The sequence below is a fragment of the Cucumis melo genome, chromosome 8 (genome assembly GCF_025177605.1).
Source record: "Cucumis melo cultivar AY chromosome 8, USDA_Cmelo_AY_1.0, whole genome shotgun sequence".
Taxonomy (NCBI): domain Eukaryota; kingdom Viridiplantae; phylum Streptophyta; class Magnoliopsida; order Cucurbitales; family Cucurbitaceae; genus Cucumis; species Cucumis melo.
The window spans coordinates 274,465-299,537 of record NC_066864.1 but is presented as its reverse complement, the minus strand read 5'-3'; the positions used below and the strand labels follow the sequence as shown (position 1 = coordinate 299,537).

Below are 25,073 nucleotides of genomic sequence, written 5' to 3'. Positions count from 1 at the left end.
AATAGACAACAAAGTCTATCAGTGATAAACTTCTATCGTTAATAGACTTTTATAGTTTATCAGTGATAGCCCAACATTTGGTATATGGTATATCAGTGATTGACAGGAGTCTATCACTTTGACGTTGGAATATAATTGCTGCAATCACAACTATTCCGGTTGAAATTGCCTACAATCAGACTGGGCCTTATATTGGGCTTACGGGGGCTGGTTTTATGGACCAGAATTGGGCCCAGCAAGCCAGAGTTCCATTCCAATCGTCATCATCGGGTCTTCTCCAATTCGGAAAATTTCAGTCCGTTAAAAGGAAACACGAAAGAGGGAAAAGAGCGATCCTCAATTTCCGCGAACCGGCAGAATGGGAAGAAATTTAGTCCCTCAGTGGCGTCTACTACGTCGAGTTCTCCACGACGGCCGACTCCGAACTCCATTTTATCGCAACTATTCTACCTTCAGTCGCTCTGGAACAAATCTTGGAAGCTCGTCATCACCGTCGTCTTCGTTGTCCAAGTTCCTCTTCAGCTCCTCCAGTTCCTCCCTTCGCCACGCGCCGGACTTTTTTTTCCCAAGTGTGCCTTTCCATCACTGTCGATCTCTATGCTCAGCGTCAGGTTAGCATTTCTATTTGTTTTCTTCGGAACTCAACGGTCACTGCTCAATAAACGAACCAATAGACGTAGGTCTTTTATTTATTTATTAACTATTATTACTAAACCACCGCAAATCTTTCTCGTTCTCTCTTACTTCCTGCGAATTGACTTGTTTCTGGTATGGATAAATTGCGATCTTAATTTTTTTTCCTCAAATAAATATCGAGTATTTTGTCTTGCCATTTCGTTTTTAGCACAATTATTTGAAGTAGTTCACGTTAGGTTGGCGTATGCTCATTTCGTTTTTCCTTCTTTTCGGAGATTTTTGGGATTTGAATACTGCTATTCTTTACACTTCAGCTGAAATTAAGTGAGAAACGGTTCTTCTCTATCAGGCATTTGGTGTGGATAATGTTACTTCTTTGTCAGTGACCTCATAACTTGCTATAAGTGATGATTTAGTAACGTGATTTCAGATCCTTCGAACATTATCTTGATAAAGTCTGAAAATCTATTAAAGGAGTCACTAAGCAAAGCACGAGGTATGCGCCTTTGGCAATATCATTATGGTCAATTAATTTCGTATTTGCCTCTTTATGATGCTTAATACTGTTGGATTTTTTTCCTCGCCAAAAACATATTAGAGGAAGCTTTGCCGGCAATTTTCTACTTCACAGCTGCCTGGTGTGGCCCTTGTGAGTTCCAAACCAGTATTACGTACATTCGATTAAATTTGTCGTTTAGTATTATTTTTTTTTCTATACATGAATATTTGAACTACACTATAGTTTTCCTCTGTTTGATGCATTATAATTTGTATGAACTTTCAATTTATTTTATTTCTATATCTGCAGGCAGATTATTAGCTCCCGTGATCAAAGAATTGAGTAAGAACTATCCTGAGGTGACAACATATAAAATTGACATTGATCAGGTAGGTGCTCAATGTTGATTGTTTCACTTTCTTGAGGCATTAAATCGACCAAAAGAACAGGGGTTGAAATCCCACCCACCTTCGCATATTGTTGAATTCAAAAAGGGGAAAAAAAGAAAAAGAACGAAAGAGAATGAAGGATAAGCTTTCCTTAAATTATGCAAAATTCTTTGGTATCATTACTCAAATGATTGTCAAGGTTTGACTATCAATATTGATTTTGTACTTTGTTACTGATAATATGATATTTAATTAAATTTACCTTCACCAATTAGCTTAAATTTTTGGGTCAATTGGTGATGTAAGATGGTATTAGAGCAGAGGTTCTGTGCAATGTTATTTCCTCTCCTATTAGTGGTATATAATCTTTTAAGCTTTTGAGTGCCTTAGATAGTTTTTAAGTTCCATAATCTTGTGGAATAAGGTTCAACTAATTGTTACAGTGATGACCTTGAGAAAAGGGATCATAGGTTAGTGATAATGTATTTTGCAAAAGGGAAAGTCTTTTTCTGGGCCCTATTACATGGGAACGTCAAACCATTGTCCAAATTCAAGGGTCAGAGTCCATTGTAAGTTTGTAACTGTATCTCCAAAGGGGCACATATGGAACAAAAGCAGTCAGGACAATAGCACCTTCTGTATTCTGAACTTGAAGGGAGTTTGGATTGACGCTTTGGTATTTTTGCAATGCTTAAAATATAACTTTTGTAGATCAATGAATGCTGTGGTTCAGTGTGAATGGTTTGGTTAGAGAGTAAGAGGAGGCTCCTGAGGATTCATATTGAGTCTTTTAGTTAGAAAGGACATCGGTTTCTTTCTGGCTTCTAGATGAAGTTCCTAATCAAAGGGTGTGGGCGTGTATGTGTTTTTTTTAATATAAATCATTATTATTATAAATAGAAAACATGTATTTTAAAATTTGAAAGCATTTTCCCTTTTTTTCTCAATGCTAGAGAAGCCATTTTAGAATACTTTATGTCTCGTATAATATTGAATCTTTTGCAGACTTCATTTCCCGTAGTTATTGCTATATATGCTTTCACGCTTTACTGTACCGTGTCTTTATCATCTCTTGCACTCGAAATGGGTCATAATGAATATTGGTATTCCTTTTACAGGAAGGCCTCGAAAGGACTTTGAATGACTTAAATATTACCTCTGTGGTAAGAGTCTCGACTCTTGTAATTTACTTCAGCCTTGTTATTTGTTTGTGAGTAGCTCAGGAGCTCGAGCATTTCTATTTCGTGCCTAATTTGAACCAAGGTTTACTGATTGCAATCCACGATTTGATCTGCCCGTTTACATCTAATATTGCTATATGATTTAATCTTGAGAGGACAAACCAATGGGATTATTTTTCTCAAGTAAATAACTTTGTTTCTGCATTGCTTGCATTTGTCAACCCTAAAAGATGGTGAGTGAGTACATATTTTTGCTCCATTTAGAACTTTTGTATGAATGTTATGACCGTAATGGAACAAGATCTATTCTATAGATTGTACAACTTTTATTCGAGTTCTTAGAATTTTTGGATGACATTTTTCCTTTGCTTTGGTAGTTTCATTCCCTTTGTTTAAGTGAAAATGAGAGGGGAGATCGGGGAAAAACCTCCAGTCATAAGACCAGTCTTCGAAACTTTCGTTTAAACACTATCATTTTCTTATATATTTTCCTATAGCAAAATTTTATCAGCTTATCTGGTTTTTCTTGACTATGATGTAATGTGAATAGTGAATGTGGAGTGTTTAGTAATTTTAATTTTAGGTTGTTTTACCATTATGAATGCGGTTTTTAGTTCAAACGACCATAAAAACTTGTCAGAATTTATTTTGTTATATTTATTTCTGTAGTAGATCCAATTATATCTCATACGCTTACTTTTGTGTTTGGCAAACAGCCAACACTTTATTTCTTTCAGGATGGCAAAGAGGCTGGGCAAATTGTCGGTGCTGATGTTGCAGGCATAAAAAATATGATGGAGAAGATTTACAAAAAATGACCTAACGTGTTTTGCTTTATCCCATTTTCAAAGCAGGTTTACGACTTGATGACATGTAGATTCTGAAATTTACTGTTGGTATTTCAATTTTACAGTGTTACGAATTTGATAACCTTCAGAATGTGATGACTAATAAGAAGTTGTGAACAGGTCTGTTCTTTCATGCGATGATGAGAATCCTTTTACCGAAAGTATTTAACGAGAGAATTGATAGAGAGTTTTTGTGGAGTTTGAAGATTTGCAATTCGATAGTGTTGAGACGTTGTTGAATCCCATTTTGGAAAAACCAAGGGGACTCACACCCCTTATAAGGTAGATGAGTTATTCTACCAATTGATTTTGAGATGGAACCCCATACTATCAAACATGGTGGTATCAGAATCATTAAACCCAAACGGGTATTCGATTCAAGATAGGCGAACTCAAAGAGACACCATCTTGAGAGGGAATGTTGAGATGTTGTTAAGTTCCACATTGGAAGAACCAAAGGACTCGCATCCTTATGAGGTAGATGAGTTACTCCTCTAATTGCCAATTGATTTTGAGATGGAACTTCATACTATAAAACAGATAATTATTTAAGGCACATTTGAGAGTTAAAGAGAGAGACATAGAGATTTATATATATATATATATATATATATATTTTGGAAGGTAAAATGTATACTATTTTATTTTCACGAAATGTTACTAACTATTCGATTTCAGTCAAAGCTAGCTTCTTGGGATGCTCTCAACCGGTAGTACTACAAAATGGAAAATAAGCTAATACCATTTCACTTATCCAACGAACTAAATTTGATTAAAAAATGTTTTTAAAAGAGAAATTATCTGTTTGTCAACGTCTTTTAGTTGGTATACAATACCTTCCCTGATTTTTAAAATAATAATTACGTTAGTTATTTTAGGTGGTTCGAGGCTTTGATCATAACCAAGTAGATAAGTTCAAAATAAGAAATACTTTTAGAATTAACTAAATATACTTCATTTATTTGGTTGAATTACAAATTCTAATCCCCAGTAAACTTGTCTCTTTGAATTAGTGTAGTACCTGGTAAGTCTTCATACCATTAATATCTTATTCTTGTGTTTAAAGAACTATCGAATAAAAATAGAACATAAACTTCTTATTTGACATAAATCAACTAGATCCATACACTTATTAAGATTGGAATTGTACAAAACCGAAATTGAAAATTTTAATACTTTGTTGCTATTAAATACATATGTGTATGCATATACGGTCTAGAAAAAGAAAACGCATATCTTTATTTGAATTGGTTTTGTGAAGTTATTGGGCCTTGAAGGTGTTTTAAAACCTGGGCCTGGGAAAGCCCAAGGATGTGATCGACGGCGCCTGAAAAGAACCCGCGATAAGATTATGTTAAGGACTGAGCAGGACCAGAAGTGGAGGGAACGACGAGCATGGCGTCGACTCTGTCACTGACTCAGGCTCTTCTCTTCACCACTGCTTCTAATCTTTTACGCAGAAACTCTCTCAGAACCACTGTCTTCTCTGCATCTTTCTCCTCCTCCTCAGCTCTTTCCTCCGATAGCCTTCACCGGAAGAAATGGGCGCAGCCGGTCTCTTCGCTTCTTGAGCTCGGCGGAGTCGCAATTGCGAAAGATGGTATACGATTCTTTCCATTTCTATTTATCTTCTTTGTTTTCCTAATTGCTTCTGTATTCCGAGACATGAACTCGTTCCTAATTTGTGAGATTTTCTGGTTCAACTCCCGTGATTTCGTTGAATTTTATTCAACGACGTGAATATTTTTACTATTTTAGACAATTGTAATTTTTAATGTAATTACTTTGCTGCTTTGTCTTTTGGACTTTAGGAACAACACCAAAGTTCTACGATATGTTTTAACATTGCGACTTAGCACTAGGGAATGGTAATTGGCTCTGTTGCTTGGATTCCTGAGAATCGTTTCTGAAAAAAAATCCATCAGTATAGTTTTTTCATATTGTATCTATTTTCTAATTTAGAAAGCTGTTGGAAGAGTGAGTTTTTATCTTCCCGTCTGTATTCATTCTCTCATTGACGCCAACTTAAAAATACAACATATAAAGATTAGTATATACACGGGAGAATCAAGTTAAAGAGCTGGGTACAACAGCAATGCTTATTTCCAATTTCTAAACGAGAAAGTAACTTTTAAGTTCTATTTCTAAATATCCCCAAAGTGTTTGGTTCTGCTGTTTTGAGTCATAATTAATCCTCTTCTTGGATTCCAGTTTATATTGCGTGGAGGAGATATAAGACAACTTCCTCCAGAAATGTTTATGGGGTTGCTCTTTGTAGCTTCATTTTCCCCCTGATTTGAAGTTTAATAATTATTCATTACAGTGCACAATTCTCTTTTTTTTTACTCATCAAAACTATGTTTATGGATTTAATTTTCTTGGTGCTTGTTTATCTGTTCTGCTAAATTTTAATGTGGATGAGTACTAATATTATTGGAAGCTTGCAGATGTTGTGAGGGATGATCCTACGAACAATGTCCCAGATAATATTTTTTCAAAACTTGGTATGCAACTCCATCGAAGAGATAACCATCCACTTGGCATTCTGAAGAATGAGATATACAACTATTTTGATACAAATTACTCAAATAAGTTCATTAAGTTTGATGACCTCAGTCCAATTGTTTCCGTGAAGGAGGTAAGCCTTTTAAACTCAACAATTAGAGGTTGAAAGGGGGCCTATTCAATGTCCATCTTTATCCCTGAGGAAAAGTTTAGTTTCCAGAAATTGAGTAGTCCAGTAACTAATTCTCAGAAAAACGAGTTTTACACTTCTTTAGGACCTTTGCGTGTGATGTACTACAATCTGGTAGATATGTCGGTCAGTATTTTAAAAAGCCCTCCCAAGAGCCTCGCCTTGAAAATGCGAGGCTCACAAAATAAGGTGCACCTCAGGCACGCCCCTTTTGCCCCAAGGCACAAGCCCTGCTCCTCGGGGCTTTATTATTATTTTTAAAATAGAAATAATTAGGGTTTACTTCTTTATTAACTAAATGGAACCAAATTTAGTGAAAGGAAATGCAAATTTATTGTTTAGAGGTCTGTTTTTTTTCATATTTCCACCCCAACCGTGTTTCTCTTTTTAATGGAGTACTTATATATATATAGTGCGTGTCACAAAAAAGCCCACGCCTTTTTTTTTGTGACTTGTGCATAAGCCCCAGAAGACTATTGCACTTTATTGTGCCTTGAGCTTTAAAAAACACTGATGTGAAGAATCTTTGATCTAGAAAGTTCCAAGCATTTCCGCCTTTCTGCACAACAAGGACAAATGACAGAAAACAGCCTGCTTGATTTTGGCAAATTGTACTGCTTATGTTGTTCAATATATCGTGCAACTAGACTTAGTTTGAAGAATTATCCATGCCCCAAAACTCTTGTCATGTTTTACTCTGGGGCCACAAAGGAAATCTGCTCCCATGCAGAATCGAATGCATGTGCTGGATTTCATTTATTATTAGAATCTGAGAACTGCGAACTGCGAACTGCCATTGCTAGTAATTTCTGGCTTATTGGTGATGGAATTCTATAACCTCCTTTCTTACGCTTGAAAAGTTAGTTTTCCTTGAAACAGTGATTTAATTTCAAAATTATTTGAAATCTGAGTTTCACATTCTTTTTTTATAACGATGCTAGAATACTGATAATGTTCCTACTCCCTTTAACCCTTTGCTCTTTAAGGGTTCCAGAAGAATCCGCATATCTGATTTTCCTTTTCTCTTCCTTGTACATCTGTAGTTATGCAGTATGAAAGCATGTAGAACTTCCATTTAGGTGTTAAGTGCATCAACTATCTTTTGTGGTTGAAACTTTTTGTTAATATATGGAATAGAACAAATCATCATAACTTTGGCACTTTGGTGAAAAGGACAAGTCAAAAAACTCATAGGGTTAAGTAGGTTACAGGTTCAAGTCTTGATTACTATTTATTTAGGATATTGGTAATATCCCTTGAACTTCTCGACTGGAAGTCTCAAACATATCATTGAGTCAGGTGTTAGTCTTATCAGGTATCAGCTATAAATGTGCATTGCTTGTATAACCACAACTTGTAAGCATACCAACCAAAATAATCTGTTGGAGGCCAGCATAGTCAATTTGGAGATTTCAATCTTCTCTCTGGAGTAATAATGTATACTGAACATAATAATGAATATGAATTTCCAGAATGGTTAAGGAATGATAACTTAGTTGTCAACTTTCTTGGCAACTGGTCAGTTTTTTTTTCCTCCTTCATTCTGATAGCTTTTGTGTTATTTATTTCTAATAATTATTATCTTTAACATACTAATGCCTCTCGTCAAATCCTATTATTATTTCTGCAGAACTTTGATGATGTGTTAGTTCCAGAAGATCATGTAAGCCGCAGTTATAATGATACATACTACATTGATTCGCAAACTGTTCTGAGATGTCATACAAGTGCTCATCAAGCAGAGCTGTTGAGAAGAGGATATACTCAGTTTCTTGTGACGGGAGATGTTTACCGTCGAGATTCCATTGATTCAACTCATTACCCTGTGTTTCATCAGGTAATCTAAATAATGTCAGTAATCAATTCACGTCTTTTGCCAAGTTTGCTGAAGTTTTCATTCAATGAATTTTGTTACCACTTCCCTCAGATGGAAGCTGTCCGTGTTTTTTCTCTCAATGATTTGGAGGTATCTGGTACAGATGGAACTTCTTATGCTGCTGATGACTTGAAGAAATGCTTGGAAGGTTTGGCAAGGCATTTGTTTGGTAAGTTTATATTCATTTAGGCACCCATGGTCATTCCCTTTCTGGCTTAGTTATGTGTTGGGGATTCTATTGGAAATGCAAATGATTTTGGGTATAGACGAACAATAACAATTGCAGAATAAGATGTTAATGATAAAAACTATAGGAGGAACAAACATATGAATTAGTTAAGTATTAATGATTATTGTTTTGCATGTGATCGTTAAGAAGGCTTTTGGGGGCTCTGAGTTGAATTGTTGAATTTAAAGCTTTTTAGATTGGGAATAATTAATATGTTGTGGAGTTAAGTGGTCTATATTTGAGGTGCAAAATTGTTTAACCTGAATTCTTAAGTCTTTATCCTGATTTTTTTTTCTTTCTTTTCTGTTTTCTTTTTGCTTCTTTTTATGTAATATATTAGAGTGATACTATAGTCATAACAAATTTGATTTAAAAATTCCCACTGCTGACTTTTCATTCCACGGAAATTTGATATGGGATTTAATACGACTGTAGCAAAGTCTAGGTTGCTTGAATTTGCACTTTACATTTTCTTTCTTAATATTTGGGTTAAAGCTTGAAATATGCCCAAATTTAATCGAAGGTAAATGTTAGGTTCTATGCTATCATTAACCATTCTCATAAATCTTCCAGGTGCTGTGGAAATGCGCTGGGTTGATGCATATTTCCCATTTACGGACCCATCATTTGAACTTGAGATTTTCTTTCAAGTATGTCAAATGATCATTTAGTCAACTTCCTCTTTTGAATTGCATAAATGGCTTTCACTGTCACTAATATGCATTTAAGTTTATCTATTGTCAAATTTTGCATAGCGTTATTTCTAGTTTAATATAAGAACCCTGCAACTTTGTAACTTTTGAGAATGTGTTAGTAACGGTGTTAGGGAGGGGACACAGGTGATTTCTGTATGTGTGTTGAGATTGACCGCAGCCATTCCTTAGCTATTATTTCAACCCCTGAATCCTATAAAATAATGAATGGTTAACGTTCGAATGATGAGATTTCCTCAAATTATATTTGTTGAATTTGCTGTTGGTTCCTTGTTGAATGAAATTTATTGTTTGTTCTCTCTTTCTTTTCAAACAAAAATATTATAAAAATTAATCTTGTATCTGAGGGTTATTTCATGGGCTACTTGTTTATGCAGGAGAAATGGCTGGAAGTATTGGGATGTGGGGTGATGGAGCAAAAAATATTGAAAAAATGCGGCAAAGAGAATCATGTTGCATGGGCTTTTGGTCTTGGTTTGGAAAGACTAGCCATGGTTCTTTTTGGTATACCTGATGTCCGATTATTTTGGTCAGCTGATGAGCGATTTACCTCACAGGTATCTAATTACATCATTTAAACTGTACTCATCCATTTTCCACTATTTCCCTTTGGTCCATTCTAAAAAATGAATTACCCAATATCACGATGGGCATTTTCTTTGCAGTTCTCAAAGGGCAAGCTAGGTGTTAAATTTAAACCATTTTCTAAGGTACTATCACCAAACATTTTAGGCATCAAGGGATAGCAATATTTGATTTCCTGAGAGGGCGGTTTTTTATTCAATTTCTTTTAGTAACATCTAACTGGTTTCAGTATGAATTCTCTAACAAATTATATCCTCTAATTTATTTTAAAAGCTTTAGTAATTGTATCTGCTGCAGTTTCCACCTTGCTACAAGGATATTAGTTTTTGGATCAATGAATCTTTCACCGAGAATAATCTGTGTGAAGTTGTGAGAGGAATTGCCGGGGACCTTGTTGAAGAGGTATGCTATTAAATGTTTTCATAAAGTGTTCTTTAAATAATTTTAGTTGAAACAAATGCTTAAAGTAGGGGCACAAGAAAATTTTCTTTTAACGTACATTCTTAAGATAATCTGGTCTGTCCAGTTATTTGACAGTTGCCCCTCGTTTGGTAAAATAATTTCATTTTTTTCAAATGGGTGCTGACAGGTGCAACTGATAGACAGTTTTACCAATGAGAAGAAAGGGATGACGAGTCACTGTTATAGGATTGCTTACCGATCTATGGAACGGTCACTCACAGATGAAGAAATCAATGATTTGCAGGTATTTATCAACTTTAAGTTGTATCTCCGTTGTATATTAATTTGTTTAAACAATAAGTTCGGATGCAGGCTTCATATATTTTGTGGTTGCAATTGCAGAGGAACGTGAGAGAGCAGGTTCAGAGCAAGTTGAAAGTTGTCTTGAGATAAACATCGAAAATGCAACAATTTCAGTCATTGCCATGTAATGTTTATTTACTCTTTACCTGCTCTACGGATTGAAATTTTTCTCTGAACATCATTTGAATTATTTCACTAATTTTTTTTCAATCTGGGTGATAGGAAGTCTAGAGTATATAATCCAGTTAAAACTATGAAAATAATCATCCAGAATTCAAATGGAGATGTGCTGCAAGTTAATTTTTAAATGTATACAATGAGTTTCTTTCCCTTACCTCATGTTTCACTATGCCTTAGCTGATTTTCATACCCGTCAAACTTAAACTATCAAGAAACCCCATTTACCATTAGACCCTATTGCCTAGATTAAAAAGGGAGACTTCATTTTCCCTGAAATGTGACAAAATAATAAGAATTAGAACTTCTTCTGTGCTTCGAAGTAAGTTTTGCGTTTTTGTTGGGAGGTGGGGGGTGGATAGCCATTATAATCATAATTCAGAAGTCATTGTATCTAACTGAACAAAATAGTGCAAATAGCAAATGTATCCTACATTTATAATCTAGACAGGGCTCTTTTTGAGAAAGTGTTTGAGTTTTGCTTTGTATTTAGCTGTCTTCGAATTTCATTTGCTTTGATTAGCTCATTGTTTTTATGCTTGAGATTGTTTTAGGTTGTCGTCATTTTATGTTGCCTGGATATACCTTGTATTTCAGTTTTAGCCTGTTATTTTCTCTTAATCCTTTTTGCTCTTAGTATAATACTCTTGTACTTTGAGCATTAGTCTCTTTTTTTTTTATTATTGTTATTATCAATAAAGAGGTTCATTTTCGTTATAAAAGTAATCTAGACAGGAATACAGTTCTTCTATTGATGTTTTTTTCGTGGAACCAAGAAATCAGAAGCACATTTGACGTCTGGTATCTGTCTTTTATATGGGAATTGGAAACACCCTCAATTGGCATCCTTGTAAATAGTAAAGGAGAATTTTTTTGACAGCCGAATAAATAGAAGCTAAGGAAGGTACTTTTCCTGATGGTTGAGCCAATTTTTTATATTTCTATTCAACTAACGAAGCCTGCAGGTTAAAATATTCTACTTAGAAAATTTATAATACTTTTAACAACATATAAGATAGCCAAGCTTGAACTAGAGCAGGATATTTTACTGATTAGAATGATGGTATTATGATACACATGAAGTCAACTCAGAGAAATAAAAGAAACTTTTAACAACACATAAAGTAATCCAACTTGAACTAGAGCAGGATAATCTGCCCACCAAAATGATATTATCATGATAAACATATTACACCACCCCCTCCAGCTAGTAAATGTGATGAAGACCTCTTAGGATACAAAATTCCCAAATCCCGGACCTACATATAAATCAACCGATACATTCTTGAAATGATAAAATAATTAATTATAGAGTACAAAAAAATAAAGTCAGAGCCAATTAAGAAGGGTTGGTATTTAGGTATGAGCATAGCTTAACCATTGATTGAGATATTGGATTTGACAGTTCTATTTCTAGCCCTTAAAATTTCTTTCTTATACCTATTCTAAAAACATGCGTCCGTTACTTTAGGTGTTTGGAGTAGGGGGTAACGAGTGAGGACAAAGAAAACTTTGCAGCCAATATTGAAGGAGCTGGTGATATATAAAAATTGATGTTTTTTAATAATGGAATTTACTAATCCATGGGACAAACAAGGTGGAGTTTGCGACACTTGCATCCGAACTCCTTGGACCAAAACACACCCTTAAAAGACTGTTTAGTGGAGAGGCAGGCATGGGTTTGTATGAGATTAGATTTACAGATGCCCACGGGGTGGGGTCTGGGGACCCTATTCTTGGTCCCCGCAAGCTTCCCCTTGGGGAACGAGGCAGGGATTCCTCGCAGGGAAAGTTTCCCCATTCTTGTTTTTTTTAACCGTTTTTTTGTTTGATTTCAGTTAAATATATATTTTTTTGAACAATTTCTTTTATTTGATTTCAGCCCTCGTTAAATTTTTATGAATACTTCATAGCAACATTTCCATGCCAGAATACATGGAGTAACAAATAACTTAATTAAAAATCAAATGCACAAAATAGTTAATTCCAAGTCCAAGTTTGTGCCAGAATACATGGAGTAACAAATAGGGTGATGAGATGTGACGAGACGAGGCAGAGAGGAGAGATGGGGCTGCGGCTGTGGTAGGATAGTGTTTTTTTTTATATATATATATATATTGCAAATTTAGTTTACACTTACAGCCGGAGTGGGGAGGGGACTCTAGATTTGTAAATGGGAAAAAAAATTTACACACTTAGTCGTCTCTCCCACTCCCTGATTATTTGGGGATTTCCGGCTCTGTTACGTCGGATGCATCCCCATAGATTAAATGGATGTGTCTAATTAGATTTCATTTGCATTTAAAACTTGTTCTTATATAGTCTACACAAATGGTACTTTTGTATTGATATGAGATTCGATTTGAAGTAAGGAAAGATGTGAAGGGCAGATTTGTAAAAAAAGGTGGAGGGAGGGAGAAGTTGTTGAATGGTAGTGAGTACTGTAGGAGGATTAAGCAGAAGTGAAGCAAGGGTTGTGTTGACAAGACATTCTCTAAAACCAAAATGGATAAAAATGAATGAAGAGAGAACAGGAGGAGGGAGTATAGGCATTGGACCTAAAAGCAAGAGATGGATAGAGGGAGAGAGAGAGAGAGAGAGAGAGAGAGAGGGTTTTATTTTAAATGGTCAAAGGAAGAATTGCATAAGTATAAATGAGTCAAAGGATTGGGACAATGATGGCCTCTGGACTATCTGATATCTGGGCTCCATTTCTATCACCCATAATGCCTACAGCCATCACTCCGACTGTGACAACCATCACTTATCTTAATCTAATCTCCTCTACTTTCCATCCTTATAATTCCAACACTTTACTTTTATTATTCCCTTAGTCATTCCATTATTGTGTCTCTCTATCTTTTCTTTTAATCCTAAACTTCCATCTTCTTATTTAGTTAATATTAGATTCTTTCTAATATGAGTGCCAGATAATTAACTACATTGACGGTAATTTATTCAATATCATCGATATACTTATGCTACTACAAACTAAGAGTAAGAAAACTGAAGCTTTAACAAGTACAAAAAAGGAATAATTTTAATGTGAATATTAGAATGAAATACACAATTTAATTGTAATCTTCGTATAAATTCGACCAATAAGGGGAATCATTGAGGTTAGTGAATTCAAGTAGGGATAGATTGAGTTTTTTTCATCATCAAGTATAGGGGCAAAATTACACAAACATGAAATATAGAGATGGAAAGTATGCCTTACATTTTTGTTTAGGGTTTACATTTTTTATATATAACAAAAGTTTTCACATGTGGAATTATAAACTAATATGAAGTACAAATTTTCACATGGAATTTCTGTCTTTATTGGAGAGAAAAAAAAGAAAAGAAAAGAAAAAAGAAAGTGGTACCGTATTTTGACTAAAAAGAGGATTATTAATCCATACGAACCCCTCTTTTACACCCCTTTTCTAAAAATTAATGATCTATGTGAAAATTTATATGTCGTAGAAATAATAAAAAAAATTCTTAAGATGTTGTAAGTTCCAAAATACCCTTAAAATCGGTCAAAATTTTCATAAATATTAATTATACGTAAAGGAACAGCAAGTGAAGGACGGAAAAGTGCTTTACCATTCAAGAATTTATCTCAAAACTGAAAATTGCAAAAAATAAAGGGAAATTGCCATTCCATTAAAATTTCAATTAAATGGAATTTGGTGAAAGAAGACGTAGAGAGTAAAAGAAAAGGTAATACAATAAACTTTCAATTAAATGGGAAGACAAGAAAAGGGAAGAGGGTGAAAGAAGATGTAGAGAGTAGTCGAGTAACCGTAGGTTAGAAGGAGCGGGTACCCCCAAGACTACCAAAAGTAAGAGTAGATGAGATCTAAATCAGAAAAATGGCAATGGCAGCCAGCTGCTCTCTGCTCTGCTCTGCTCTGCTCTGTTTCAACTTAAAAAAGGCCTGACCCATTTCCTGAATTGTGATGGGATTGGGGGACCAATCATCTCCCTTAACAAATCTCCCCCTTCTTTCCTCTTAACCCAATTCTTTACCTTCTTAATTGAAGCTTTAGAGCCTGACCCACAGGATACATAATTATTAGGTTAAGTTTATAATTTAAATTATTTAACTCTTTAGTTAGTAATACAGTTTCTTGTATTTTTCGTTCAGTAATCTGATGGAGGAGAACTAAATATGTCTATAGAACTAAAATACCTAGTTGTTACATCATACAATCTAATACTTGATTTTGATGAGATTTTTCTCAATGGGAACTAAAAAGTTTTGTGTTTGAAATACATGAATTGCATTGTGATGCATTAATAATAATCATGGGTTGACCTCATGGTCAAAAAGGGCCATGACTTAAGCAAATGATTTTAAAATATGTTCAAACCATGGTTGACATCTACATATGATTTAATGTTCTGCAAGTTTGTTTGCACTGGGATTAGACAAATTGTCTCCCGAGATTTCTCGATTTACACATAAGCTAGCCTAAACTCATGAATTTTTTAAAAAGAGTTATGTAATCAAGTTTAGGGTCTAAACTCTGTAAATTGGATGGTTGGAATTACGTGGGCCCAAAGTTTCTTGTTAACCTAAAAATTTCCGTGGTGGGTATGCTCTTCAACCCAGAACTCCCTATGGTTTGTCCCTTCTCCGTTTCTGAAGAGGGAGCGATCTTCGTAAACGTGAGATTGGTTTGGTTGTTTCTTTAATTCCCCTTGCAATTGGACTAGGCATTAGACTTCTGGCCTACCGTATAGAGTGACATCAAAACTTCCCGTATGTTTAGATCTCAACTTTTTGTCCACTCAAAATCTGTATATTGCTTTTTGAAAAAAAAAAAAAGCCACTCTATTGTCTCAAAAGGATCTTTAGGGGAGAATTTGTGAAAACTTAAACCGAATGCTCAACACCATGATTTATATTGAAATGGATACATCCCAATTTAGATATCATCGTCTGGATAGACAATTCTTTAAATGGAAAGTTTTCATTCTTTACATATTTAATTTAACACTTTCAATCCACAATAATGGGTTTTACGTTCATATATTTTACTCAAATATCTTTTCTTAGTTTGAACGGGAGACTTCGACTTCACCCTATTCTTTCTCCACTTCAAATGAGTCCTAGAAGTCTTTGGACATGTATAACTTTTTCGAAGGATTCCATCCTATGACACTTTGTGATAGTTCTTATCTTCCTAGGCCTTCAAAGCTAACTGAACTGACTGTTAATTATACGAGTTGTCATTCAGAAATTTCAGCAAGGTAATGGTAAATATTTCCTTGCACAAACATTGAAACGCTGCATTCTTTTCTTCATAATAACCATGAAGTATTGCCATTTTCATCATATTATTAAGTGACCTAATCGCCAAACTCCTTTCACAAACATTACAACATACCATTAGTTGAGGCCTAGTTTTTTTTTTTTTTTTTGAGACACAATTATGGTAGTCATTAGATATAAAAATAGGCTTCTGACATTCGCAAGGATTAGGAAGAATAATAACCCTAGATTTACTCTCGTTGATGCTTTGATGATGAACAAGATGCACAGTGATCTTCAATCAAATGGGGGTGTGGGGTAGGATACTAACTAATTTGGTATAGTGAAAAAGAAGGATGGCAATGAATCAAATCAAACAGTATGGAAACAGGAAATTGGTGGCTGCAAAGTGGTGAATGATGAAGGAGTTTGAATGGGAAAGGGGTAGAGTCAATGCATGGTTGGTCATATCAGGTAGGGTCATTCCACGTACATATAAAATTATATAATGCATGAAAAGTTGCATTTCTATTGCATTTCTATTGCATGCTATTAATCTATTATTTTTATTCTTATTATTATTGTGTTGGAACTTGGAAATGCCACCCATTATTCTTCCACCCACTCACCATCCTCTCATTTCAGTTCTCCCCTTTTTCCCCCCACTGTCCCCACTTTCTTTTCCTTCTGCCCATTTTAATTTCCCTTGTACTACTTTTCTTTTTAATAATATCTAGTTCTTGTACACATCCCCCATTCGTATGAATCTTAAATTTTTATTGCAAAACCAATCTAGACTTTGAATGTCGACCAGAATTGAAAACGATGAATTAGACCATTTAAGATAGAATTTTCATACAACCAATTGTTAGTGTTTTATCCAGCCTATTTCTAGTTGAGAACCATTTCCCAGGTTGGGTGTCAGCTCCTCTTAATGAAATGAGGACTTGGATCGTTGATTCTTTCTCTTAAATGAAGTTATCTAAGGTGTTTAAGCTTGGGATTTATGATATAATATGGTTTGGGGAGCAACAAAGCCATTGTTTAGATGTGGAGAGGTTGGTGTGTGATTATATGAATTTTCTCATGGAGGAAGGAGAGGAGGGGAGGGGGAGGGAGAGGATTAATTATCCTGTCTGAAAAGGTCTGATTTTGCATTGTACAATGCTTGTGCTCAATTTCAGAGTCGTTTTGAATCATGGGTCCCCTTTCTTTTTCACTTCTTTCAATTTCTCTCTCCCCTTTTCATTTGTTAATTGTTATTGTGTTCATTCATAATATGGTATCGGCCTACCAAAGCTAAAAACGAGAGGGGTCTGCCCTTTCAGGTCAAATAGTAGAAGACATCATACGGATATTAAATTAGGCTCTGTATCAAAGTTAAATAGTTGCTACTCTGCTTCCCTAACTGTTTGTGTCTCTCAAATTAAGCATCTTTATTCACCAAACTTAGGGTCCATGATACTGCTGGATGAATTATGGTATGATCCAATTTCCTTCAATTCCTATGTAGATTTATAAGATTTGAGGGAGCATTGTTATTTGTTAAATTTGAGGGGGTGAAAGTGAGCTTAGATCGTCAATAATTGGTATGGCCTACTTCTTTGGGAGTGAAGGTTTGATCTTTTTAAGGAGTCAAGGTTTGATCTTTGTACATACTATAAAAAAAAAAACATATATAATATCATATTTGAGTAGATTTGATTCGTTGAGTGATTTTTGTAAGTTCGTATTTCCTGTCAAATAATTAACACAAGTGTACCCGATGGTCGATAAATTTGAAATATTATATATTTGATAGACTCAGAAAGGAAGATGGAAAATAAGAGGATGCCAAAGTATTGAGTTGATTCGAAGCATTAATTTTATGTAAAAATCAGCTCCCACCATTTTAGAAATCATTGAACTTTGACATGATCAGAATCTCTCTTTATAACTGATGGGCAAAGGAAGAAGGCAAACAGCATTCGGACAAGCTTTGTCATCTTCCTCTTTCCCTCTCCCTCTCTCTCTCTCTTTTAATTATTATTTTATTCATATTCAATGAAAATCACAATTAGTACTTTTAACATTGGGAACAAAATGAATAATTAATCTTTTTTCTTTTTTATTACAAATAGGTTTGTAAATCGTCGTGGAATGACCTAGTGATAAAAAAAAAAAAGAAAGACAGTTTCGTTAACTAACTTAAGAGATCATAGATTCAATTTACGGTGGTCAACTGTTAAGAATAAATTTTTTGCATTAAAGCATGGAAGAAAAAATGGTGTCATTTATGTCAATTTAGGACTCGTTTGGATTGGTTAAAGAAAAAATATTCTTCAAAAAATTATTTTTATTTAAATTATTGAAATAAAAACTTTTTAATTTTTCTTTTTAAAAAATTACGTTACATTCTAATATTCTTCGAAATGTCCTATTTTTAAAATTAAATACTCAGAAATGTTAAAAGAACCACATCCACATTTGATTGGAAACCCCTTTGAATTGTTGTAAAATGTAGTGGCACAATTGAAAGTTGCTCTAATGAGTTTATGGGGTTGTGTGTAATTTTGCATTAGATAAAAGAAATAAGGTGGTTTTTCTTTCTTGTTCCACAAATCTAAAGGAAGAATGCAGAACTAGATAATTCAGCAATGTTGACAAGAATTAAATGTGAATCTAACATGCGTTTCGTTGAATTGATGAAGGCAATATAATAATATATTGTAAATTAAATAATCCCTATACACCAAAATTGAATTGGAAGAAAATGTTTCTCTTTACGAAAAAAAAATGATGATAATAAATAAATAAATAAAAAGATGGTAGGACAATATAATTCATCACGAGTTGGAATCTCTCCCGAATATTAATAATTTGTTGTTAGGAACAGAGTTGTTATTACAGATATGGAATGGCATTCAAGATTGGTAGATAAGCTTCTTCGTACAATAAATTCGAACATTGTTGTGTGTGTGAGTGAGAGAGTGTGTGTTGATGGTGAAATAGGATTGTATTGGGGATGTAGGTGCCACGTGGAACAACCCCCACGAAAGGTGTTAAAAATAAATGAGAGGAGGAGGAAGAAGAGGAAGAGGAAGAGGAAGAGGGAGGAGGAGGAGGAGGGGGAGGCCGAGGGGCTGTTTCAAAATGCATGCTGGAATTAAGGCGACATGCCCCACGTCACGTGATATTCTTTACCATTTTTTATGTTCCACGTGTCATCATCTCCGCCCATTCATTTTCATAATTCTTTCCATCTCATACCGTCCATTATCAAAAATATTATTTTCAACTAACGAATAACGACAAAGATTTCCCATTTTACTAACAATAGCAATGCCCTTCGCTCCTTCTTCTCTCTCTTTTTTTTTTTTTTTGTGTGTTTTGGGTGTGTTATTTATTAGATCATATTCTTGTAATTGGTTCACACCACCTAATTCAAATTCATCTCTACATTGATACTCGTCTATTGGGACATGATTTATGGACAAATATAGTATAAAATTGCAATTATGATAGTTGGATGGATGATTAAAGAAAGGAGATATTACCGAAAAAGGAAAAATGATTGGGTAGGGGAGGTAGTATAGTAAGATAATAACCAAAGTTAGAGGAGTTGAGTTGGTGCAGTCGGAGAGAGAACATGAAGCACATGTTAATCCTGACACTGACACTCATATTTAACCTCTCTCTCTCTCATCAAAATTCATATGACTTCCAATTTTTTTATTTTCTTATGTTCTCTGTTATTATTTTAATATTAGGGTTTTATATATATATATATATATATATATATATATTTAGTAGAAGAAAACCTATTTATTTATTTAGTTTAATTTAAAGGTAATGAAGTGGGGTTTTCCCAACTTCAGAATGAGACAGAAGTTAAAAAGGAACTGACAAAAGGGCAAGTCAAAACCCTTTCCTTAAAATAGCAAATTTGAAAACAGGAAGGAAAAAAAAAGGATAAAAAAATTAACTAATTAATTAATTAAAAGCCAACAACTAATATATAATTATTTGTCAAAAAGAAAGAAAGAAAAAAGAGAAGAAGAAAAATATATGTAATAAAATAATAGTGTTATATTTTAATAAGGCTCTCTCCCTCCCTCCCTCCCTCCCTCCCTCCATTTTCCATGTCATCCCATTCCATGTCCATAACTTGGTTTTTGTTTGCTCCTCAAAACCCTAACATCTCATCCATAGTCTTCAAGTTCCAAGACACACACAAACCTAAGTCCAAACACTCGAACAAATCAATCCCATTTTTTTTTATCTTTTTTTCTAATTTCCACTAAAGCAATAAAGATAAAGACCAACACTATATATAATTTCTTTTCTTTTTATTATTACTCAACTGAAACCCACTTCTTTTCTTTTTTTTTTTTCAACCCATTTTTCTTATTCATGTTCCCCATTATAATACTTCTTTCCTGCTTAAATATATATATAGTTCTTGTTTCTAAAGTTTACTTGAATTTTAATACATTCTTCCATGTTCTTTTTGTTCTTGTTTCCTAGTTATTTTGTATTGATCATGAGTGAACTTGTCCCTTTTTTCTTTCATGAACTACTGAATGGTTTACTTCAATATCTTATGAAATCTCATACAATATGATGTCAACTGTTAATTGTATAAATTAGAATTTACAAAAATACTAAAACAATTATATGTTACGTTTTATGCATTTTTTGACTGCGTAAAACTAAAACGACCGTTATGAAATCTAGCAGAAAACTAAGAAGTTCATTTGTTGGGTAAGACAAAAGAATGGCTGAAGTGAATCACAACTGTCGTTTGATTTAATAGAATTAAATGCAAACAGAAAATAAGCTAAAACTAATTGATTTGAGAAGTTAAGGGATGGAAATTAAATTAGAAATAACGTTGAAGGCTTGTAATATTATACATAGAAACATATAATTATATATATATATATATTATATAGGTCCAAATTCCATTACATGATATAGAAACACAAAATTGGTGATGTTGAGAACAAAGGGTTTTCTCAAACACCTCCTTTGGCAATGGAATTGGTCTGAGCTTCAAGATTTTTGGTTGTTCTAAACAACACTACTTTGACTTGACTTCATACACTGATTCAATTTAAACCTTCAAATCACGTTGGATTTTGATACAAACAGGCAACCACTCTCTTCCTCACTTTCAAATAAAAACTAACCTCAACAACAACAACTAAAATTAACTAACAATCAACAAACATCTTTCTTTCTTTCTTTTTTTCTTTTTCTTTTATATATATATTTATATAAATTTACTCTAATAAGATTCTTAATTAAGTCCTAAATTACTTTATTTATTTTACTTTATTTTCCATATGGTTCATTCTAAGACAATGGTGACCTTTGGGGAGCACCCTTCCTCCGGCTACCAAGAGAGAGAACAATTCCAGGAAGGAAACCGTTGCTCTTCTTCTTCTTTTTCACAATCTCCTGTTCTCGTGAGACTACCGAATTGCTTGTGGCTTCATTCGAGATCGAGTACGACAAACCTTGGCATTGTAACGAGTCGAAGTTTGGAGTGATTTGGGCATCATCGTCGGTAACCTCCGAGCCATCCATCCGCAACCCTTCAAATTGTGAAAACGCGAAATCTGATTCGTCGAACCTGAACAAAATACTGGAAAGATCTGCCTCTTCCAACACCATATGATCAACCTGTATATATTTAGTAATACAATCAAAATGTTCAATTCACATCAATCACAGCCATAAACAAGTCCCCTACAATACTACTACAACCAACACAAGACCTAGTTTAAATGACGGACTCGTTCACGGTTCAAAACTCTCAACTGCTACATTTAAGCTTTAGTTTCCATGATCAATCGGAAGTTTGATGGAGTAAAATAATAAATAATATATATAAAAGGTTAATTAAATTTGTTGAGAATAAAAGATTATATACATATGTAAATAATTAATTGGAGCTGACCTTGCATGAGAGGGAACAGAAGTGAAAAGGCTCTTGAAGAATCCTATCGCAAGTTAAGCAAACATTGGAAGGGGCTTTGCAAGGCCTAGACTGTGGCCTGTGATTCAAGAATATCACTTTGGCACCATTTATAGTGTAAGGCTGCAATCAACACAAATACAAACACAATCAAGAGGTTGCGTCCATATATATATGTATAATTCAAATTCCAAGTTCATTGATCCAAAAGTCTAACTATTATTATTCAACCTGAATATAAGAACAGTCGATGAGCTTCTCGAGATCACCCAGCCGAACCACGTCGTGATAAACATATCGTCGAATCTGTCAATAAATATTCAATCACATCTTCCAAAATTAATTGCAACCCACCTAACAGTTTAAGTGTTTAAATTGACAGCTTACAATAGATTTAATTATATGAATATAATACGTCAAAATTTATAGAAAAGACCCAAATCAATATTTACTTTTAAATGACACTGCATTGTAATACTTTAATTGAGTGGCATATATATAGTAATCATATGTGAATAAGGAAAACGAAGCCAATTAATTAGCAGGTACACAACGACTAACTCCAAGTGTGTAAATTAAGCGGGGGAAAATTATGAAATAAAAAATAGAATTGTTGTGCGAAGGGAGAAAAAGGGAAGAGAGTAGATGAATAGTAATTGGAGAGATGTGAAAAGTGGTGAAATGTGTAAGAAGGAAAGTTTGGTCAAAGTTTCCATTAGGTTTGAAAGCAACAGGTGAGAAGGGGTTTTGTTTTTGCAGTGAGAAAAAAAAGATCAGTTGTTCCCTTCCCATAAATGGGAATAGAACCAAATCCAAAAATATATATATATTTATATTTATATATATATCATTATTCATTAGCACTTGTGCTTCTACTGACCCTCTACCCTAGCTAATAAGTATATACACTCCTTAATTATTTCAATAAAAATACTCAGATAATTGTTATTAACTAATTTTGTAGGAAAAATCCTAAATTGAGCGAAAGATCGGAAGGGGTGAGATCAAGTTAGGGTTTAGGGCAGAAATTAAATGACCTGAAGAAGAGGATGAGAGCGATGAGAAGGAAGACAGTGAGGGCAAATGCTGAGGCAACAGTGCAAACAGAAGACGTTCATCTCGTTCTTCCGGCGAGAATGGTGGAGACCACAAGGAGTGAAGAAATTAGAATTAGACATTAAAGCTCGAAGCCATGCTGGTTTCATCTTCATCGTCATCATCCTGTTTTCATCGATCTCAATATCGATATCATTAATATCGATATCATCATCGTCGTCGTAATCATCATCAACCATTCTTCTTCTTCTTAATACAGTAGTTGTAGTTGATGATTCTCTCATTCTGAGAAATTAGTTAGATAACTTGGGATGACGAGGTTGTTGTTTATGTTGGGGTGCTACTGATGAGTAGTATGTGTGAAGGTGAAGGTGTATTTAAGAGTTGTTGGTGATGCCATCAGCCATGGGAATGGGAATGGGAATATGAATGGGACTCAGCTTCTTTCTCCTCCCCACTCCCCTTTTTTGCAACAAACTATAAATTAAATAAAAACCCTAAAACCCCAATTTTTATTTCCGGATCTTTTTCTCTATTTTTTCTTTTTTTTTTTCTCTTTCACTTTCCAGAAATGTTGTCGTTATTTCGACGAGGGGAAAGAGAGAGAGAGAGACCCAGAGAGAGTTTTTTAGAGTGTGAAATTGGAGACACAAAATATATATATATATATATATATACACAAAGGTAAAAATGGAGAATTCAATCTCTAAATTAATTAATACAGATGCCCCCCTTCACTTCCCTTAATTACACTCCCACCCCTTTCTACTTCATCTTTTAACTATAATAACAAAGTTTGTAGTGTGTATATATATATATATATATAGGTAAGTCTAATTGCATACCACACCCACACCCACACCCACAAGACTAAAAAATATTTGAGTAAAAGGAAGAGAAAGTTTTGACATATGACACCCTAATGATTAGATATCTTTCCATGGATTACAAAAATAAATATGAATGCAGTATTAATTGTGTTTCCCATATGTCACTCCCCACATTTCTCTTTCTCACAATTTTAAAATTTTTGTTTTACATGTTAATAATATTTATCTGTTTGTGACTTATATATATGTATATATATATATATAATATGCAAACTTAGAGAATTGAACCTATTATTCTTTGATTTTGAGATTAAAGTATGAGTATTGTGTTGGTTAAAGTGTGTTTATATTTACATGTAAGTTTTGATTTAGTTGATAAACAACTTTTTTTCTAATAGATTTTAAAGAAAATGGCAATGTCCAGCTAGCATATATAATATTAATGGTAAGAAAAGTCAACTTAATTTGTGTAGTTTTGTGTAATTCATTTTGAGTACAATCGTGGTGGAAATGGACAACACAATTATTTGGTGTTTTGATTGATGTTGTGTTTGCTTATATGTGCTAATCATAGTGATTTCAAATCGCAGTTACAAACCAATTGGTGGTGTTTACTTCCATTTATAATGACGATTATTAATGATCCTATTTTATATAAAGAATGCATTAATAAGCAAAATAGTACCATTTTTTGCATTTAAAAATGTATAATTCCTAAATTAAAAAATTTAATTATTTCAAATTAGTAATATTTTAAATTTAATTCATACAAAGCAAGTTCTGGAACCGTAAAAAAATATAATGTCAATTATTATTGAAATACTTAAAATAATTTTTATTAGATAACATTGTTTTATTTACATTAAAATTTGCAATTTAATTCATTTCATTAAATTTATGATTTATAATCATATACAGTAAATTTTTCTAACTTTAGAAAAAGATAATATCAATTATTATTAAAATACTTAAAATAAATTTTACTAGAAAACATTGTTTTATTTATTAGAATTTGCAATTTCATTCCAAGTACTCTATCCTTTATTCTAGCTCTAGCTCAAGTTGTTTTAGTAATATATCAAATAAACTATGAGTGTGTTCATCAAAAGTCGTGAAGAAACCTTGTTTAAATACAGAATTGAAGACAAAGAAGTACAATTGTTTTCTTTTATCTTATCAATTTTCTCCCTTAAAAGTGGACAAAAAAGAAGTTATTTGGGTCGGACATAAACCATATTCTTAAATTTTGATGATATATGAAAAATTATCAAAAATATAAAAATAAAGTTAAAAATAAAATTATTTTTTTCATTCAGTAAAATTTTCATCTTAGAGTGTAAATAGTTTTTTTTTTTTATATATAAATAATTTTTTTATATTGATATCA

At 33.6% G+C, this 25,073-nt stretch overlaps 3 protein-coding genes across 4 annotated transcripts; 2 read left to right on the top strand and 1 right to left on the bottom strand.

The window, feature by feature from the left end:
- The first annotated feature begins 284 nt into the window (after positions 1-284).
- Positions 285-4,208, top strand: LOC103484268 (thioredoxin O2, mitochondrial-like). Of its 2 annotated transcripts, XM_051088503.1 has the most exons (7): positions 296-611; positions 1,067-1,132; positions 1,235-1,285; positions 1,445-1,524; positions 2,643-2,687; positions 3,422-3,559; positions 3,674-4,208. In XM_051088503.1, the coding sequence occupies exons 1-6, from the start codon at positions 359-361 to the stop codon at positions 3,521-3,523; spliced, it is 597 nt and encodes a 198-aa protein (XP_050944460.1). In that variant the 5' UTR covers positions 296-358; the 3' UTR covers positions 3,524-3,559; positions 3,674-4,208. The 2 variants fall into 2 exon arrangements, with proteins under 2 accessions (XP_008439481.2, XP_050944460.1); XM_008441259.3 differs by having other exon boundaries at positions 285-611; positions 3,422-3,686.
- Positions 4,209-4,867: 659 nt separating this feature from the next.
- On the top strand, positions 4,868-10,750 carry LOC103484266 (phenylalanine--tRNA ligase, chloroplastic/mitochondrial). The gene is made up of 10 exons (XM_008441256.2): positions 4,868-5,153; positions 6,001-6,191; positions 7,879-8,085; positions 8,176-8,293; positions 8,927-9,003; positions 9,444-9,623; positions 9,732-9,776; positions 9,949-10,053; positions 10,241-10,357; positions 10,456-10,750. The coding sequence occupies exons 1-10, from the start codon at positions 4,949-4,951 to the stop codon at positions 10,504-10,506; spliced, it is 1,296 nt and encodes a 431-aa protein (XP_008439478.1). The 5' UTR covers positions 4,868-4,948; the 3' UTR covers positions 10,507-10,750.
- A 9,949-nt stretch (positions 10,751-20,699) lies between these two features.
- Positions 20,700-23,485, bottom strand: LOC103484265 (protein RGF1 INDUCIBLE TRANSCRIPTION FACTOR 1). Its single transcript, XM_008441254.2, has 4 exons — positions 22,838-23,485; positions 22,032-22,106; positions 21,783-21,923; positions 20,700-21,505 (listed from the first exon to the last, which is right to left on the bottom strand). Exons 1-4 carry the CDS (start codon positions 23,138-23,140, stop codon positions 21,176-21,178), a joined length of 849 nt encoding a protein of 282 aa, XP_008439476.1. The 5' UTR covers positions 23,141-23,485; the 3' UTR covers positions 20,700-21,175.
- Positions 23,486-25,073: the final 1,588 nt, after the last annotated feature.

Excerpts from the sequence above, each read along its gene's own strand:
- LOC103484268 (XM_051088503.1), top strand. The coding sequence starts at position 359 with ATGGGAAGAAATTTAGTCCCTCAGTGGCGTCTACTACGTCGAGTTCTC. Across the intron at positions 1,133-1,234 it reads GTCACTAAGCAAAGCACGAG|AGGAAGCTTTGCCGGCAATT; the intron begins GTATGCGCCTTT and ends AAAACATATTAG. Across the intron at positions 2,688-3,421 it reads ACTTAAATATTACCTCTGTG|CCAACACTTTATTTCTTTCA; the intron begins GTAAGAGTCTCG and ends TTTGGCAAACAG.
- LOC103484266 (XM_008441256.2), top strand. The coding sequence starts at position 4,949 with ATGGCGTCGACTCTGTCACTGACTCAGGCTCTTCTCTTCACCACTGCT. Across the intron at positions 9,777-9,948 it reads AATTTAAACCATTTTCTAAG|TTTCCACCTTGCTACAAGGA; the intron begins GTACTATCACCA and ends TATCTGCTGCAG. Across the intron at positions 10,358-10,455 it reads AAGAAATCAATGATTTGCAG|AGGAACGTGAGAGAGCAGGT; the intron begins GTATTTATCAAC and ends TTGCAATTGCAG.
- LOC103484265 (XM_008441254.2), bottom strand. The coding sequence starts at position 23,140 with ATGAGAGAATCATCAACTACAACTACTGTATTAAGAAGAAGAAGAATG. Across the intron at positions 21,924-22,031 it reads TCGACTGTTCTTATATTCAG|CCTTACACTATAAATGGTGC; the intron begins GTTGAATAATAA and ends TGTTGATTGCAG. Across the intron at positions 21,506-21,782 it reads TCTGTTCCCTCTCATGCAAG|GTTGATCATATGGTGTTGGA; the intron begins GTCAGCTCCAAT and ends AAATATATACAG.